This window comes from Talpa europaea, assembly GCF_964194135.1.
Source record: "Talpa europaea genome assembly, chromosome: 16".
NCBI lineage: Eukaryota > Metazoa > Chordata > Mammalia > Eulipotyphla > Talpidae > Talpa > Talpa europaea.
In genome coordinates this window covers 46615916-46635377 of record NC_140084.1, presented here as the reverse complement: position 1 = coordinate 46635377, position 19462 = coordinate 46615916, and the positions used below count along the sequence as shown (strand labels likewise).

At 48.8% G+C, this 19462-nt stretch overlaps 2 protein-coding genes across 2 annotated transcripts in view; both read right to left on the bottom strand.

Moving 5' to 3' along the window:
• Nucleotides 1-139: 139 nt before the first annotated feature.
• Nucleotides 140-4640, bottom strand: GRWD1 (glutamate rich WD repeat containing 1; the record flags this gene model as incomplete). The annotated part of the gene is made up of 7 exons (XM_084257825.1): nt 140-665; nt 1364-1561; nt 1661-1803; nt 1941-2154; nt 3899-4058; nt 4197-4314; nt 4454-4640. The coding sequence occupies 7 exons, from the start codon at nt 4638-4640 to the stop codon at nt 348-350; spliced, it is 1338 nt and encodes a 445-aa protein (XP_084113951.1). The 3' UTR covers nt 140-347.
• A 2004-nt stretch (nt 4641-6644) lies between these two features.
• The window catches only part of GRIN2D (glutamate ionotropic receptor NMDA type subunit 2D), a gene marked incomplete at its 5' end in the record, with an annotated part of 34297 nt that continues 21479 nt past the window's right edge, over nt 6645-19462 (bottom strand). Inside the window, 3 exons of the mRNA XM_084257544.1 lie at nt 6645-8018; nt 8170-8402; nt 8584-8771. Of these exons, the coding sequence (XP_084113670.1) occupies nt 6687-8018; nt 8170-8402; nt 8584-8771 (1753 nt within the window). The 3' untranslated portion in view covers nt 6645-6686. The remainder of the gene's footprint in view (nt 8019-8169; nt 8403-8583; nt 8772-19462) is intronic.

Sequence of the window (19462 nt, the reverse complement as noted above, 5' to 3'; positions counted from 1 at the left end):
ACTGGGAAATGTGCCACCAACAAGAGTCCTTCAACAGGAGGGGCTGGGTATTAAATGCAGTGGTTTTACAGGACCCCAGATCAAACCAAGTCCTCTGATGGGAGGAGTCACTGGACCAAAACAAGTAATTTCAGAGACGTGGGTGAAACTACATCCTTTGGCAAAAGGGGGCCACCAGACCCAAACAAGTCTTTTCAGAGAACAACCAAACAGAATCCATCACAGCGGTCAACGGGCCAAAGTCCTCTGGGACGGGGGATGTTCAGCGGATCTGAGTCCCTTCCTGGGAAGCCAACTTCAACTTCGGTTCCCAAGTGGAAGTCTGGTGCAGATGCTGCACCGCCATCTCAAACACTGATGGTGCGGAAGACAGTGAAGCCCGACAGGGCTGTGCTGACCAGAACCCCAGGGCACTGCGGGTGCCAGTGCAGCTCCTTCAGGTCCGTCTCACCCTGGTGCACAAACAGCAGCTGCTGGGGGAGGTCTGCCAGTCCCGGATCGGTTTCCAGGTCACCTGCCTCGGGGTCCCGCTCTACTGCCAGGTCCCACTGTGTGATCTGGTTGTCTGCACCTGAGGCAGCGAAGACCCCACTGTCCTGGGGGTGCCACTCAACGGAGGTCACGGGGGCCACGTGCTGCTTGAAGGTAGCCACAGGGGAGCCAGACTATAGAAAGAAGGGAATCAGGGCCTATGAGCACTCTGGTCTGACTCCTGGGGTGACCCAGGCAGAGCCCCCACCCCTCTTCAGCCTTGGGAGTTGACCAAGGTTCTACCCCTTATGTCTCCAGCTTCTCTAAAATGGACAGAAGTCATCCTGGAGGCTGCTGGGTCAGCCCCAATCCACAAAATCCTTACCCTGCTTCTCCCCTGGCATGCCTCAGTTTCCTTTCCTTTCCTCATCCTTGAAAGGATGAGGGTGAGGTTCTCCAAGTACAGCAGGGAAGCCACAAGCTGCAATTTCTACTGCCTTTCCTGTGCCTCAGTTTCCTCTTCAGCAATGTGTGAGCTGGGCCCTAGTTTTAGCTAAAAGCCACTGAAAGAAAAACTATAACTCCCAGAAGGCCTTGGGCCTCTGGGCAGCACAGCCACTTGGATCACATCCCCCTGAGCAGATGGGAGATGTTGACTCTGTCACCCCAGGCCCTTCAAACTTGACAACTTTCCAGCTAGTCAAGTAAGTGAGCCCACACTGGTCACAAGCTTTCCTCCTGCTGAACCTCAGTTTACTCATCTGTTATACCATGAAGGCAGGCCTTCTCAGCTAGGTATACAAAACCACTGATGGGAGAAAGAACCCATAAACCTGAAAGGATGCTAAGAGCAGGAGCTTCTCTTGGCCCAGGTGTCTACCTGGGAAAGTACCTTGAACTGCCGCAGGTCCCAGACCTTGAGGGCCCCATCGTCCCCACCGCTGAGCAGGAAGGGCTCCCGGCGGCTCCAGCTGATGACATTGACATCACCATCATGGGCAGCAGCAGTGGTGAGCATGCAGGCCTTGCTGGGGGCTGCCCGGATGTCCCAGATGCGAATGGAGGCATCAGCAGAGCAGGAGGCAAATACCTGGAACAGGCATAATCTGAGTGACCCCACGGATGCCCCACTGGGCTACCCTCTCTTTCAGTGCCCTCTAACTAGGATTCACCCCCCATCTCCCCTCACCGTGTCCTCAGTTGGAGACCACTGCAAGTCTTCCACGGAGCGTGTGTGGCCTGCAAATGGTCGCTGGTCCACGTGCCAGGAGCCACCATCTGTTGGCGTCCAGAGGTGGATATTCTTTTGACAGTCACCAGTCAGCAGGCGCCCTGGAGAAAAGGGTCCAGAAACTACCTGTCTCAGCTGGCCCCAGCTCACTCCCCTCCCTGAGGATTAGCACCTACCCCTGCCACGGACACTGCTTCTTCCCACCTTCCAGGACCCAATGTGCAACCCAGGGACTCACCAGGCACACGGGGGGACCAGTCCAGGGCAAAGCCTTCACCCATGTGGCCAGCAAAGGCAAAGATGGGCTTCACACGGGCTTGCTCATCCCGGAGGAAGGTTGCCAGGGCCTGGGGGTCATCTACGACCTGCAGAAGCCGCCGCAGTGCAAACACCTCCACCTGGCCCTTCTCTGACCACACCCCAGCCACCGGCTCCTCGCCCAGCCATGATACCTGTGAAGCAAGAGGATGGGAGATGAAATGAGGGGGCGAGGACAGCTGGCTCAGAGTAGAGACCACAGCTCCAAGCATTCCTGAGAACAGAACCACAGTCCCGCAGACGCTTCAGGACCAGGTCTGCAGCCCTCTGGGGGAAAGGAGTCACAGATCACCAGAGCAGCGTGGTTGCTGAGACAGCCCCCCACACTGGCATAGAGGCAGTCATGAGGGGAGGACAAAATTCTTTCAGATTTCCAGGAATGGAGTCTATCATCCCACCAGCCCTCAGGAGTGTATCAGATCTGTCACCCTTTAAATGTTGGCAGATCTCGGGCCCCCACATATGTGGTCACTAGGAGACCCTGTTGATCTTAGGGTTTGTTGACAGCCTTGAGTGCTGACATCTCCCCTGAATTCAACTCATGGTACTGACCATTCAACTTCATAAACCAAAGTCAAAGTCCTAGTGACAGACTATAACCCACCCCTCCCCAGTGTCCTCACCTCAGGTCCAAACATCAGACTTACTGACTTCTCTCTTCCTCTTCACAACTGCCATCTATGCTAGTTTTACCGACAACACACCACTCCTAATCCCTCTCACTGCTCTATTGTAGTCACTTATGCTACTACTGATGTCATCCTTCCCGAGATCCTCATTCTTATGACTCTGTACTTCTACCCTTGCCTCCCTGAAGTCTATTCTCAACATAGCAGCCAGAGAGATCCCTGTAAAACATACGTCACATCCTATCTATCCTCAGTTCTAAACTATCCCATGGCTTTCAATTTCTCCCCAAGTGAAAGCCAAATCCTTAAAATAGCCTACAACAATAGTGTGCCCTGGGTGCAACCCCAAATCTTGTCACTCTCATCTAGTCTGCCCCAGACATATTGGCCTCCCAGCTTCCCTTGAAACTCCTCAAACATGTCAAGTTCACTCCAGAGCCTTGCGCACCTATATTTTCTTTGCCCGCAAACCTTTCACCACAGAAAATCTTGGCTCACTCCCTTACTTCCTATGAATAACTTATTCCTAAGAATAAATACTTCCCTGACTACACTATTTAAAATAGTCACCCCATCCCAGGAACGTCCTAGCTTACCTTGCTTTATTTTTGGACAGCCTGACAACACATTCTTGTTCCCGTCCCCAAGAACATGTAACCTTCATGGAAGCAGTCCTTTTGTTTCCTGTTAAATGCCTAGTGCTTACAACATGCCTTAAAATGTGATAATAGTTCAATGGGAACATCTACCAAGACCTACGGGCCAAGAGCAATCGTAAGAGTGGTTCTTACACTTTAATTTGTTGTTGTCGTTTAACTTACACATAAATCTGATGGAAGGGGCTAACAATTCTGAAGCTCAAGTGTAAGCTCATAGCCATTACAATTCCTGAACAAAACAAACCACCACACATTACACTACAACCAAGTGTTATTTCTAGGTACCCAAAACAACTGTATTTCAGTTGAAATAACTGATTCCATTTTATCCTGACATCAGCACCATCCACTAAGTTTTATAACTTAAGAATTTTATCATTCTCACCATTTTACAAATGAAGAAATTAGAAACAATCCATAGTATCTAACATGTAATGGAAACTATAGTAAAGATACATGTAATCTAAGGCAGAAAGTCATGTGTCAGGCATTTTTCTAAAACCTGAAGGACATGAAATGTCAGGGTGTAGACCTGGGGGTTTGGGGTGTGCTTCAGCACCTGTACAGCAGGCTCCTAGAATTGTATTTACCCGGACTCGGTTGATGCCACCATAGTGGGGCACCATAGCTAGCTCCAGCTGAGGCTTCCTTTCCTCTTCATCCTCTTCATCTTCCTCTTCTTCTTCATCGCTGTCCTCTGGTGTCGTGTGCTTTGTCCCATGCAGGTTGTGCATCCGAAGCATCATCAGTCTGGGGGAAAGTGTAGGATAAGTGAGGCAATGGATGACAGAATCTTTAGGGGAGAGGGGAGGCTGAAACCTTGCGTCCCAAGGAAGTGAGAGGCTGGGACTCAGACTCCTGGGCTGAGAAAGCCTCAGTCTCACGCACCTGTTGTTCTGGGCACTCTCTGCCTGAGTTCCAGCACAGAGATAAAGCGTAAGAGGCAACTCTGTCCGGTTGTCTCCCAGATGGTCCCGGACTATATCGAAGCTGAGACATGGGGCTCCTGGGTATGAAAGAAGGGGGTGGAAAGTGGGGGTGGCATACTCTTAAGACCCCGCCTCCCTCACGCGCAGACCCCTCAGGACCCAGAAGCCCAGTGCCCTCCTTCCATTAGGACCCAGGAGTCCGAGGTCCAGCCCTACCAGTCTGTGCTCGGTGGTAGAGCACATAGGCCTCCTCGTCCATAACTAGCTCTTCTCCTTCACGTAGTGGCGGTCCCCGGCCAGGGAGGTACACTTGGGTCGGGCCCTCGGAAGCTGCGTCCGGGGAATCAGCCTCCATGGGTTCCCCGGTTTCACACGTGCGCCGCCGATTCTTGCGCGCCGCCATCTTCGAAGCCACTCACTGCCGGCGCAAGCTGAGAGCGTCACTTCCGGGTTACGCTTGTCTTCCTCTGGCCGCCCTGCTGCGGTTACCTTGGAAACCTATTAGTTCACCAAGAGATGCTGCGGACAAATAGATAACGGCGTCCAAGCCTAGCGACAGTAGTTTGCGGACCCCGAGAAAGTCCACCCGCTGCGTAGCTTTGGGGCGTTCTTCCGATTGAGCCCTGACAAGGCCTCCTGGGAGTTGTAGTTCCGTAAGAGACTTGTTTTCTCCCTATCAACTGGAGGCGTACAGAACCTGGATTCTTTGTTCCACCGTTGACTGCCTGTGCTTGCTTTCCATTAATTAATTATTCATGTATGCAAATAAGAGCTTTTACTGGTTGGGGACTGGTTTTCTAATCCCCGAGGGCCAATAAAGCCGGTTTATTCTCCCCTTCTGTTATGATGGATTTAATTTACTTAGAAGGGCTTTAGTATAGACAGGATGCTATTACGTGTAAGTTAGTCGGTTGAATCTACCCTCTAGGGGCCGTCAATTGCCTAACGAAGCGTTCACATTGCAGCTATGGTCAGCGAGCACTAAATCAAAAATTCCACGCTCTGGAAACAGCTATTACAAGTGCTGCGGCTCTCTATCGCCCATCAGCACCAGAGATTTGGCTAATTGGAATAATGAAATATTAGAAATAGATTCTCATTCGCGAGATTAATGGCACTCACGATATGTGGATTGACTGGCACATATTAGACATTCTCCTAGCTTGCATGAATACCATATTAAGAATCTAGCAAGCCTCACTGCCGGTAACCATAGGAATAGAACCATAGACTTGATCCTAAAATGTTTTGATCCGGAATCTCCCACCACCTCTCCCCTGCTCCCACCCTCTCAACCCTTTTTAGGGTCTTTGTCTCCCATCTCCCTTCCAAATTTCTGTTCTGGCTTTCTCTCCTCCACTTACTCTGTGGAACTTTTCTTTGTTTCTATTCCCTCCCGAGGAATTTGGGAGGTGGAGGGAGGATGGCTGAAAGACAGACAAGGAGCTCACACTTGGACTGAGGAGGCATAAAAACATGGTTTATTCCAAACACTGCAATGTGGAACAGGAGAGTGGGAAGGTAGGGTGGTGGTGTGTGGACTCTCAGACCCTCTCCTCCACAACACAGCTCCAGACCCGGCTGGAGATCTGGGAAGAGGAGACTTTTGTGGGTCTGCTGGTTCATCACTTGCAGGGTTACAAATAAGGATTGAATTTGGAGAGCATGTGGTTGGTGGCACCTGGGACCAGTAGTGAGGTTCGACAGGGTGGGAAATTTTGGCAGGATTAAGGTCCGGATCAACGCTGGGGCAGGGGAAGGCAGGGCTTCCGTTGGGGACATGTCCTAGGTCTGAAAAGGTAAAAGTGACAGAGGGTGGTAAAGGAGGGGGGTGTCACGGTTTGACGTCAAGGGTCACAGTCTGGTAGGGACACAGTCTGGGGTTTGGGTCACAGTTTGGGGTCGGGGTCACAGTCTGGGGTCGGATGACCATTTTTGGGGGTCGGAAGTCACAGTCTGGGGTCAGGGGTTTCTGTGTGGCGGGGCCAAGGTCTGGGGTCACAGTTTGGCGAACGCGTCTCACAGTTTTGAGTCCCGATGGATGAAAGGTTAAAAACGGGCTTCCCCGGAGGCGTGGCTGGGGCCGGGGAGCTGCACAGTGATGTGGGGGCCACGGCCCCGGGCGTGGGGGTGGGGCGCGGGCGTGGCGTGACCCCCCCCACCTCCCGCCTCATCTGGTGACGTTAAAAAGCCCTTATCGGGTTTAAAAAAAAAGTCCAATGGGCTCTGAGATCCCCGCCCTTCGCCCTCTGGCTGCGTGAGATGTGAGGGACCAAGCCCCTCCGGCTCGCAGTGTCCCCAAAACGAGGGGCGCAGGACGTTGCTCCAGGCGGGGTCTGGCTAGTTCCATTTTTCCTTCCCAACCCACGCGGGTCCTGTCCATTTCGCGTGCCCCCTCGGGCCGTGGCCTGCGCTGACCGAGGGGGCGGCCGGGGCCCCCGGGGCCGCGTCATACCTCGGACTCGAGACTGGAGAAGTGCGCCGAGCCCCTGCGGGTACCCAGGTCCCCTCCCCGGTGTCTCCGGTGCGACGCGGCGGGCAGTGGCGGCCCCCAGTGCGCAGCGTGCGGACACCGGCGCGCGTGGCGGGAAGGCCCGGTGAGCCTGCGTGCGGGGGCGGCGCGGGGGCACGAGCTGAGGTCCTCGAGCGAGCGCGAGGTGGGCGCCGGCGGCGGGAGGTCCCAGCCCCCAGCGGCGCGCCGGTGCCGGTGGTGGTGCGGCGGGGCGGCGGCGGGCGCGCGGTGTGAGGCCCGCGGGCGGTGAGGGTGCGACCGCGGACACCCACAGCGGGCCCGGCGCCGGGGCGGGGGCCCTGCGGCCCAGGGCGGGGGCGGCGGCGCCCACCAGCCGCCGTCGAGGCCGTCGTGCGAGCAGCTGAGATGGCGCGGCGGCGGGAGCAGCTCCAGGCTGGCGCAGTGGCGGCAGTGCCAGGCAGCCGGGCCGCTGCGCGGGGGCAGGTAGTCCCAGCTGCCGGCGCGCCAGCCCCCCAGCTTGTCAACTGACCAGTAGCGGCCGGGCGGTGGCCCGAGGCGCTCGGCGTACGGGTAGGGGAAGTCGGCAAACCACCAGGGCTCCAGGCCCCCCAGCGACGCGCCGCCCAGGCTCTCCGAGTCTTCTGAGTCCGACGGGGACGGCTCCAGGTCGAGATATGGACAGGGGGGCGGCGCGGCGCGGCACGGGGGTGGCGCAGCCTGGGCTCCGCCGCCGGCGCCCCCCGCGCCCCCCGCGCCGCCCACCCCCGGCCCCAGCAAGGGCTGGCTCTCCGGGTCAGAGCGCGGCCAGCGCGCGGGCGCCGGCGGGCTCTCGTCCTCGAAGGCCAGGCGGCACAGCGGCGGCCCGACGGCCGTGGCCGCGGCGGCTGGGGGTGCGGGCGGCGACGGGAAGCCTGGGAAGGCGCCGGCGGGCGGCTCGGCAGGCTCCTTGTCACGCACGATGGCGAAGTAGGAGGGCGGCGGCTTCTGCGGGGGCTGCGCGGCGGGCGGGGACAGCGGGCGCCCGACCGCACCCCGGGGAGCCGCGCGCGCATCGCCCACGCCCAGACCTTGCGGTTCGATGGGGCCGTAGTAGCGGTGGAAGCCGTCGGCCAGGCCGGCGCTCCCGGGCGGCCCCGCACCCTTCGCGCGGCGCCAGCGGTCCACGGCGGCGCGCTCGCGCGGCAGGAAGGACGCGGGGCCCGGCGCCGGCCTGGCTGCGGGGTACGCAGGGCTGGGCAGCGGCTGCGGCGGCGGCGGGGGTTTGGCGGGCGGAGGAGCGGCCTCCGCGCTGCAGCAACTATACATGCCCTGCGGGGGCGGCGGGAGAGCGCACGGTCAGGGCGGGATGGAGGGGGGCACCTGCCTTTCCAAGTCCCTCCCTCTGCTCCCACACCTCAACAGGGTCTGTTCCCTCCCCCCATCACTCCCTTTCTGCCCCCTTCCCCTCCACCGTCCATACCCTGGAGAAGGCCAGCAGGAAGTCCATGCGGTGGGTGGGCCCCAGACAGTGCCGCAGGCGCCAGTACACCAGGTGCTCCCAGGCGAAGACCAGTAGGGACAGGCCCATGGCCACCAGCAGCATGTAGAAGACACCCGCCATGTTGTCTATGTCCAGCTTGCTGCTCATCACCTCAATCTTGTCATTATGGCAGATCCCCGACAGCCACAGCCGCTCCAGCATCTCGATCTCATCTGGGGAAAGGGGGGGCAGAGGTCACCTTCCAAGCGCACCTTTAGGATCCTCTCCTCTGGGTGTCTGGGATTATAGACACCCAGCCCTCTCCTCCCTCAGACCCAGTTGCCCTGGTCCTCATCCCCACCCTTTCCCGGAACCGGGGATCCCCTCCACCCCCATCTCTGCGTGCAGCCGCACCATCCCCCAGGAACTGCAGCAGTGCCAGGTCGATGGGCCGCTTCCAGCGGGAGCCCTTGTGCAGGGCGATGCCATAGCCCGTGGTGGCAAAGACCTTGCCCGAGCCGATGGTAACCAGCTTGCAGCCCTCGTCCTTGCGAGCCATGTAGTTCAGCACAGCTGCGTCATAGATGAAGGCGTCCAGCTTCCTGGGGGCGGGGGCACGAAGGCAGGGTCAGCCCCTGCTCTCTTGGCAGAGCCCTAAAGCCCTCTCACCCCTAAGGGCCAACTGCTACAAATTTTAAGGAGCAGGGAAATCTGGAGTAAGCCCTATTTGTGCCTCAGTGTCGTCAACATCTGTAAAACGGAGAGAAGGTCACACCTCCCTTCCAGGGTTGGTGAAAAGAAGGTCTGGTGCATTCCTCCATTGTCAATAGGAGGAGGAACCTCAGGAAGGGGATGGGACAAATAAAAAGAATGCTAATGCCCGGGCCTCCCCTGGTGGCGCAGCAGTTGAGTGCTGGGCTGTGAGGCTGCCCACGGCCTCTGCAGTGCCAGTTCCATCCCTGGCCGCCAGCGAGGGTCCCACATGGCGCACAGACCTCTCCTGCTGCCCACTGCTCCCCTCAGGAGTGTACTTCGTCAGTCTGCCTGTTCTGCTCTCCGCTCTGGCTCTGGTGAATTCTCTCACCCTCCTGAGCTTCTGACTGTGCACGGTGCTTGCATAAATAAATTAATTTAAAAAAAAAAAAGAACGCTAATGCCTGCTGACTGCTGATGGTGCCAGGCCCCCAGGCAATAACTCATGGAATCTTTGCCACATTTTGTGAGGTAAAAATGGATCACTTCCATTATTCAAACAGGGGAACGCTGACTCCAGACACACATCTTCACTTGTGGGGTTCTGTGGTGGGAAGACATGGGAAATACGGAATTCAGTTCTCAGAGGTACATACAGTGAGACGGATGCCTCGTGACACATGGCAGGTGCTCAGGTCACAACTGCTGCCATTTTACGTTTATTTCTGTTATCTGGCAACTGTCAGCCTCTCCACTGAGACTGCAAGCCCCATGAGGGCAGGGTCCAAGTCAGTCACTCCTGAGGCTGTGACTCCCTGGTCAGTTCTGGGTCCATGTGAGGTGGTCATAAGTATTTGTGGAATAAATGAATGAGTGAGCAAGTGAATACACACCTCAGAACACCACCGAAGATGAACTCATGTGACAAAACAAAAACTAGTCTCAGAGTCCATGTAGAGTAGAACTCCATATTTATTATTAAAAAAATTTTTTTTGTTTTTTATGTTTTTTCTTTTTTGTCACACTTTTTTTTTTTTTTTGGTGGTTGTGGGGTAAAATTTTGGTTACTTTAATTTCAGACAGCAGACTAGCTCATGGTGAGAGAGACCTCTGTTTAGTCGAGCACTGGCCCAAAGAACCCCCTTCCCTAATGGAAATGTCCCACCAGCGTTGTCTAACATGGTGGCCACCAGTGCATGGTGGCTTTTGAGCACTGGAAATGTGAGCAATGCCACAAAGGAATGGATCTTTTAAGTTGTATTTTATTTTACCCAATTTAAATTAGGCAGTGTAAAGCAGGAGCCATCAAGGAATGGGTTAGACCCAGGGTTGCCAGGAAAGCAGTGTCTCAATACACGAGCATATCACCTGGAGTTTTGAGTTGTTTGCCTTTCTGTTAATATAAATACCTATGTCCCCAAATCTCCATTCAATCCCTGTCCATACACTCACATGCCTGCACACATAAATGCCTTAAGTACATGCATTGGTTGCTTGGATATTACAGAAAAAGAATTAGTCTGTGTGCCCCCAATGGGGAGGCAGACACAGCAGATCCCCCAAATGGGCTGGATCCAGCTAAAGCAAAAGCTGGAGGTTCGAACATAGAATGTGAAGCCCCACAGAGGACTGGAAACTTGGGGAGGGCATTTAACACCCATGCTTGGAGTTAATTTCAAACAGATGCTAAGAAGCAGGGAGATCCTAGCTGACATCTGGGAAAAAATATATATAGTCTAGGGCCTCCCCGGTGGCGCAGCGGTTGAACGCTGGGCTGTGAAGCTGCCAGTAGCCTCTGCGGCACTGGTTCAATCCCCGGCTGCTTCCCGACCAGTGGAGGAGGGTCCCACATGGCGCGCAGACCTCTCCTGCCGCCCGCTGCTCCCCTCAGCAGTGTACTTCGGTCTTTCTGCCTGCTCTGCTCCCCGCTCTGGCTCTGGTGAATTCTCTCACCCTTCCGCACTTCTGACTGTACCCAGTGCTTGTATAAATAAATAAATAAATAAATCTTAAAAAAAAATATATATATATAGTCTAGAAAATATAGGCAAGAGAAATACCACTACTGCCTGCAGGCACTGCTTCCCTGTAGGCCAACTGCAACATCTCTTTAGGTTTCTCTTTGTATAGGAAATGTTTTTGGGGGCGAAAGTTGAATTACTCCTTGGGTTTAAGTGGAGGAGAATTTGGAACGTCCAGAGTCAGACTGAAGAGAAGACAGGGAGGTATTGAGGATTAGGATAAGATGGAAGAAGACTCTTCAGAAACGCTTGAGAGATGAAAGCGAGGGGGAGAAAAGGGGAGGGAAAGACCCAAAGAGCAAAGGCTTCTGGTAGTGAGAAGGTTTAAGGTGGGGAGTTAACAGCCTTCACTTTTTATCCTTTTTAATCCTTTGCTTCTATTGCCAGAGGGACTTTAACTTGATTCAGGACCCTCCATTCCATCCTCACTACCACTCTTCCTTGGCCCCCTACTTCACTTGGGGTGACTTATGTTCCCTCCAATTTACAAGGTACTGTGCTACCAAAGCACCCCCCCACATCTCTCCTTAACCCTCTGCCCTCATGTCCCACAAATGCTTCCCACAAATGCTCACTTCCTGGCCATCTAGCATACTCCTGCCTCAGGGCCTTTGCACAAGCTGTTTGCTCTACTGGAACAATTTTCACCCATATAGCCTCCTGGCTTGCTCCTTCAAGTGTTTGCTCAACAGGCACTTTCCCAACCACTCTATTTAATAATATGCCTTGTTATCTTCTATCCCCATGTCTGCCAAATTCACTTTTAAGAGAATTTGGTTTGTCTGTAGCACTTATTGCCTGGTAATTATAAAACAATCTCAGTTGTTAAGTTGATTGTCCATCTCTCCCCACTGTAATTTAAGTTCTGTCAGGCTCACTGTGGTATGCACAAAGCCTATAATGGCACCTGATACAGAAAAGGTACTTAAATGAAGGGATACCCTTTCATGAGCATATTCAGAATAGAATTTTCCAGTTCTGCCCATGGTGGTATACCACATACTAGCCACATGTGGATATTTGAATGTAAATTTCAATTAAAATTAAAAATGCAGTTCCTTAGTCACAACAACCAAGGGTCCAGCAAGGAAGGACTGGTGGAAACTGGTGGCAGTTCTAGACTGCACAAGTCTGGACCATTTCCATAACTGCAGGAAAAGCTACTGGAGTATAATGTTCTATATAACATCCAGATTAGAATGTGAGCCCCAGGGGAGCAGAGACTTTGATTTGTTCACCACTATACCCTCAGCCATGGCCCGGTGCCTTGTGTAAGGAGAACTTAATGAACATTAACTGGATGAATGAATGAATGAGTATCTTTACACTTTCATATCATTAGGGGTTATCGTTTCTGGGAGACCACAGTTCATTGTTCTCTTCTTTGTTCCCCTCTATATTGAAATTATATATGTATATATAAACTTGTGTCTACATCTATATATATACTGTATATATCTATGTATATCTATATACACATTTATATACACACATGAAAAACCAAAAGCTAGAGTCTGAAAAATACTGACATTGGGAATTCCCCATAAAAATGATCCAGACAGGGGCCTCCCTGGTGGTGCAAGGGGTTAAGTCTCAGTACTATGAAACTATCGGCAGCAGCTGCAGCACTCGTACAATCCCTGGCAAGGGAGCTAACCCATATGGCACAGCAGACCTCTCCTGTCTCGTCCACTGCTCCCCTCAGCAGTGTATTTCAGTCAATCTGACTGTACTGCTCCCCACTCTGTCTCTGGTGAATCCTCCCCCTACCCCTGGCAACTCTGGCCTACACCTCAGTTCTTGTATGCATAAATAAACAAATCTTTAAAAAAAAAAATGGTCCAGACAGACTGAAGCTCATAGTCAACAGCTCTGCTCATGTTGTCACAGGTCCACCACTTCCAGAGTTTTGAATCCCCATTGCCAAATATGAACAAATTACCAAGCATTACTACACATCAGATAAAGCCTGTAAAAAGAAACATCGAAATAGAACAAAACAAAACTAGGAGGGTGGGGGTAATTATAAGACTCTGTATGCTATGCAGAGAAGGAAAAATGTACAAGAAAAAACAGCAACACTGTCCTTAATATCATCAGAGAAACAAAAGAAGAAACAAAATTCATAGTATAAACATAGTATAAAAATTCAGAGATAAGAGTTCTTAGAAATTTTAAAAATACACTAGCAAAAGTGAAAAGCTAATATAGTAAGAAAACCCCTAAGGAAGTAGAGCAGAAAGACAAAGAGTAAAAGAAATGGATAGTTCAGGAAACCGAGTATTAAAACACCAGGGATCCAGAAAGAAAAAAGAGAGAAATGGAGGCAAGGGAAGGAGGAAATAGCAATTGAAAGAATTTAAGAATATGTCCCAGAATGAATGACATAAGGATGTAATTGAAAGGTCCATCAATGAAAATAGATGGAAGGACATTTTTGATGAAGGGCATTCAGAGAAATGCCAGTACACTTTGGACAAGGAGAAGAAAAATAGGTCACATAACAATGCTTAGGAGCCAGAATGACTTTGGTCTTTCAACAGTACTACTGGAAACTAGATGACAATTGGGTGAAGCTCTTAAATGTTGGAGGTAAATGACCTATAGCCTAGAATTTTATACCCAGCCAGATGGCACATCAAGAGGAAAGATCCTGTCAGATATGCAGTTCCTCCAGAATTTTTACCTTCCACGTGCCTTTTGTCAGGAAGTTCAAAAGAACAAAACAAAACCCAGGAAGAGTAGGAACTGAGATACGACAAAACGGAGGTGGAGGGATCAAGATAGTGACTGTGCACCAGAATGCAGTTAGTCTGTAGGCTGCAAGAGTCTCCTTCATTGTGACATAAATGGGGTCCCTGAGGTGTCTGGATATATGAAAAAGAGATTCATATAGCTAACAAAGTATTTGGGTTTGAATTAGTAAAGCACAAAGAAAACTCAGCCACTAAAAAACAAAACAAAACAGAACACAATTATTAACTCCAGGAAAAACAAAGATTTGCGTAGGAGAAGAAAGTAATCGAGGTTTACTACTTGCGGCAGCTGTGGGAGCATTTATACAGTCATAACATGTAAACATTGCATATTCATCCAGCCAGAATCACAATGTGGGAGGCTGGAGAAGTAAGAGTATGAGTATGTGTTTTCCATACTGAGAAGTGAATAGAAAATGCCTAGAACTGAAAAATCAAGAGGTAGCCATACAAACATGGCATTTAGAGATAAGGAAATAAAATAGCAAAATGATACAATAAATGAGGTGAAAGCAGATTTCTCTGACTGGGAGAAATGGAGGGTAGGCAGAAGGAGGGCCACTGTTTTCATTTAAAAAGACCTTGTATTTGATTTCTAAATGATGCAGATGAATAATGCTGATAAAAATAGATATAAAATTTTAAAAAGCATAAAAAGAAATACTGGGGGTGGCAAGAGCGGGGAAGCTGGAGAATTCAGCTGAAGCAGAGCTCGGGGCAAGAGGTAACAGTAAGAAAAAGGGGTATCCTTTGTATATCCATGAAGCATCTGGGGAGGGCACAGGGAGGGTTATTCTGGGATTTTCACTGCCTGTGCGAAGCCATGTGATGTAGTGGCTGAGAGGCTAGGCTCAAATCAGATTGCCAGGATTCAAATTCCAGCTCTGCCACCCAGCAACTGCGGGATCTTGCTGTGCCTTAGTTTCCCCATCTAGAAAATGAGAATAAAATATCCACCTTTGTAGTAAAGTGAATGGTGCTATCTCCCCCCTTCATATTAAAGTTGTGCCTTAGAAAGTGACCTTCTGGGGCCTCCCTGGTAGTGCAAGGGGTTAAGTCTCAGCACTGTCAGGCTATCACCAGCCACTGCAATATGAGTTTAATCCCCAGCCAGGGAGGTGACGGACATGGCGCAGCAGACCTCTCCTGTCTCACCTTCTGCTCCCCTCAGCAGTGTGTTTCAGTAGATCTGCCTGTTCTGCTCCCCACTCTGTCTCTGGTGAATCCTCTCACCTCCTGCACCTCTGGCCTACACCCCAGTTCTTATATGCATAAATAAATTTAAAAAAGAAAGAAAGAAAGCAACCTCCTTTGGAGAATATTTACAGAGGTCATCAAGTTCAAAGAGCCTTTATCTACTATGACCTGTGTCCCTATCAAAAGGGAAAATTTGGACATGGAGACACAATAGAAGGAAGAGGATTCAAAGACACAAGTAGAAGCCAAGGAGAGAGGTCCTTCCCTTACCACCTTCAGAACAAACCAGGAGGACTTCTAGCCGCTGGAATATGAGTAGTCCATTTTTGCTACAGTAGTCCTAGAAAAACTGATAATGAACTTAAATGAGTTCAAACTGAATTTGATATATAATAAACACTATAGATTAAAAAGATATTGTAATGATACCAAGGGTATGGGACAAGTGGAACTTTCCTACACTGATGAGTGTGTACATTGATACAGTCACTTTAGAAAATGCCTGGCAGTCACTTTTGGTTTCTTAGGAGTTTTTTTTTTTTTTTTTTTTTTTTGGTCCCCTGCAACCTTCCCCTCTGTGCTTCCTCTTAAGCTAAGGATGTCCATTGATGTCCAGTCTTTTTTTTTTTTTAAGATTTATTTATTATGCATACAAGAACTGGGTTGTAAGCCAGAGATGTGGGGAGCGACAGAATTCACTAGAGACAGAGTGGGGAGCAGAAAAAGCAGACTGACTGAAATACACTGCTTTGGGGAGCAGTGGGCGAGGCAGGAGAGATCTGCTGCGCCATTTGGGTTGCTCCCTGGCCAGGGATCCAACTGGTGCTGCAGTGGCTGGCAATAGCTTGATAGTGCTATCTTTAACTCCCGTGTCACCAGGGAGGCCCTGTCCAGTCATTTTTTAAAGTGTTTTACATTGTCAAATTGTCTGTTCTATTGATGTCCAATATTTGCTTTTATTGTGCTAATTTGCTTTGGTGCATATAATTTTTTTTTTCAAATTCCCTCTATTTTGTTCAAATTGGCTGCATTCCATCCTTTCTGGTGGTTATGTAATATTCCATGGTGTGTATGTACCACATCTTTTTGATCTATTCATCACTGGAGGAGCTTTAGACTTCTTTCAGATCCTAGCTATTATAAATAATGCTGGTGTGAATATTGTGGAACATGGGTTTCTTTGTTGATGGTTTCATATTTTGTGGGTAGATGCCCAACAGTAGGATTGCCTATTTTTAATTTTTGTAGGTATATCCAGATTGCTTTCCATAATGGCTGCACCAATTCACATCCCTGCCAACAATGTAATAGGGTTCTTTTTTCTCTGCATCCTCTCCAGCCCTTGTTGTTGAGCTTTTTGACTTGTGCCATACTCTATGAGTGTGACGTCATATCTCATTGTCACTTTAACCTGACAGTGGGTTTTGAAGCTAAGCCTATATCTCCAGATGGGCCAGCAGTTCCACCCGTAGGCATTCACCCAGGAATAATTAATGGTAGTATTCCCCAAAGACTTGTACAGGAACATCCAGGGTTGAATATCCATAATGACCAAACACTGGAAACAACTCAAAGGTCTACCAACAGTAGAATGAAAGGTTCTAGTCTATTCAAACAATGCCACACTCAATGAGATAGAGCAATAAACCAACAGCCCAGCAGTAACACCGAATGAAGCTACAAGCCAGATACACTGTTATAGACAGTTTGAATCTGCTATGTGATCATCAAAACTTGGCAGAACTAACTGAATATGATACTCTATGGCAAGCAGAGGCACACAAGGGGCCCAGACAGTTTTCATGCCTTCATCCGGGTCAGGCCACACAAGTGTATACACGTGTCAACCACCATATAGCTTCACATTTAAAGTTTGTGTCCTTCAACACAAAAAAAGAAAACTACAGGCCAATCTCCCTAATGAACACTGATGCTAAAATCCTCAATAAAATTTTAGCTATCAGAATCCAACAATGTATCCTTAAGATACTTCACCACGACCAAGTAGGATTCATTCCAGGGACACAAGGATGGTTCAACATCTGAAAATCAATCAACGTTATCCAACACATCAACAAAAAGAAATATAAAAACCATATGATAATATCAATAGATGCTGAGAAAGCTTTCGACAAAGTACAACACCCATTCATGATAAAAGCCCTTGAAATTCTTGGGATACAAGGAACATACCTCAACATCATAAAGGCCATATATGAGAAGCCAACAGCCAGTATCATTCTCAATGGTGAAAAGCTGAAAGCATTTCCATTAAGATCTGGAACAAGACAAGGATGTCCACTCTCACCACTGCTTTTCAATATAATACTGGAAGTCCTAGCCAGAGCAATAAGACAAGAGAAAGACATCCAAGGAATCCAAATAGGAAAAGAAGAAGTCAAACTATCACTATTTGCAGACGATATGATAATATACATAGAGAACCCCAAAAACTCCACAGAAAAACTAATTCAACTCATCAATCAGTTCAGTAAAGTGGCAGGATACAAAATCAACACGCAAAAGTCAGTAGCCTTCCTATACACAAACAATAAATCTGAAGAAGAAGAAATCAAAAAAGCCATCCCTTTTATTATCAAAACAAAAAAAAATCAAATACTTGGGAATAAATCTAACAAAAGAGGTAAAGGACCTATACAAAGAAAACTACAAAACACTGTTAAAAGAAATAGAAGAAGACACAAAGAAATGGAAAGGCATCCCCTGCTCATGGATTGGAAGAATAAACATTATTAAAATGGCCATCCTACCAAAAGCAATCTACAGTTTCAGTGCTATTCCAATAAAAATTTCAATGTCATTCTTCAAAGAAATAGAACAATTATTGATGAAATTCACATGGAATCACCAAAAACCCCAAATAGCCAAAGCTCTTCTGAAAAAAAAAGAAGGAAATGGAGGCATCACACTCCCAGACTTCAAACTGTACTACAAAGCCATAATCATCAAAACTGCATGGTATTGGAACAAGAACAGACACACAGACCAATGGAATCGAATAGAAAATCCAGAAATAAACCCACATATTTATGGTCAACTAATCCTTGACAAAGGAGCAAAGACTATGCATTGGAGCAAAGAAAGTTTGTTCCATAAATGGTGCTGGGAAAACTGGGTCACTACATGCAAAAGACTTGACTACTACCTCACACCATACACAAAAACCAACTCAAAAAGGATTAAAGAACTAGACATAAGACCTGAAACCATAAAATACATAGAAGGAAATACAGGCGAAACACTACATGATATGCACATCAAAGACATCTTTATAGACACATCACCCAAAGCAGTGATAGTGAAGGCAAAGATCAACAGCTGGGACTACATCAAATTAAAGAGCTTCTGCACAGCAAAAGAGACAATAACAAAAACAAAGAGAAACCCCACCGACTGGGAGAACATTTTTGCACCCAACACTAATGATAAAGTACTGATCACAAAAATCTGCAAAGAGCTGATGAGACTCAACAACAACAAAGAAAATAATCCTGTCAAAAAATGGGCAGACGAGCTAAAAAGAACCTTCTCTGAAGAGGAAATGCAATTGGCCAACAGGCATCTGAAAAAAGGTTCAACATCACTTGTAATCAGGGAAATGCAAATCAAAACTACCATGAGATACCATCTTACACCAGTGAGAATGGCACATATTAAAAAAACTAGCAACAACAAATGTTGGCGAGGTTGTGGAGAAAAAGTAACTCTCCTGCACTGTTGGTGGGATGCAAATTGGTCCAACCACTATGGAGAGCTGTGTGGAGATTTCTTGACCTACTAAACATAGAGCTTCCATATGATCCAGCAATTCCACTCCTAGGTATTTACCCAAAGGACACAGAAACATCAATTCCAAAGAGCACCTGCACCCCTATGTTTATAGCAGCACTGTTTACAATAGCTAAGCTTTGGAAACAACCCAAATGCCCAAAAACAGATGACTGGATCAAGAAGATGTGGTACATACACACCATGGAATATTACTCAGCATTCAAAAAAGATAAACACATGCAATTTGCAGCAACATGGATGGCGCTGGAAGGGATCATGCTCAGCGAAATAAACCAGAAAGAAAAAGAAAATACAGGATGGTCTCACTGATAGCAAGAATCTAGAAAACTTAAATAAGGGACCAGAAAAATGAATAACTATAAGAAAGTGAAAATCAAGATGAACAAACAACTATGAACCAGAGACACTCTATGGGGGGTGGGGGGGATGGGAGGGATTGGGGTCAAAATAAGGGGGTTGCAATTGTATGGGGAATATAAAATAAAATTTATAAAAAAAATTAAGTTTGTGTCCTTCTCTGTATGTATATTAGAGTTCAAAAAAAAAAAAAGGAAAGAAAAGAAAAAAGTACAGGATGGTGCCTCAAGCTATCTTTACTTATAAAGGGCTGGATTGTGGCTACATTGGAATGAAAAACAAAATATAGTTAGGTGTCGTTTAATGACATTTCATGTATACAAATGGACCCTGTCCTGAATTTGAACCCTGGCAATCTGATCGACAATGGGGATGCCCATAGCTGTGCCATCCAGCCCAGGTGTGACATGCACACCACGACAACATCACCTAACAATGCGTTTCTCAGAATGCGTC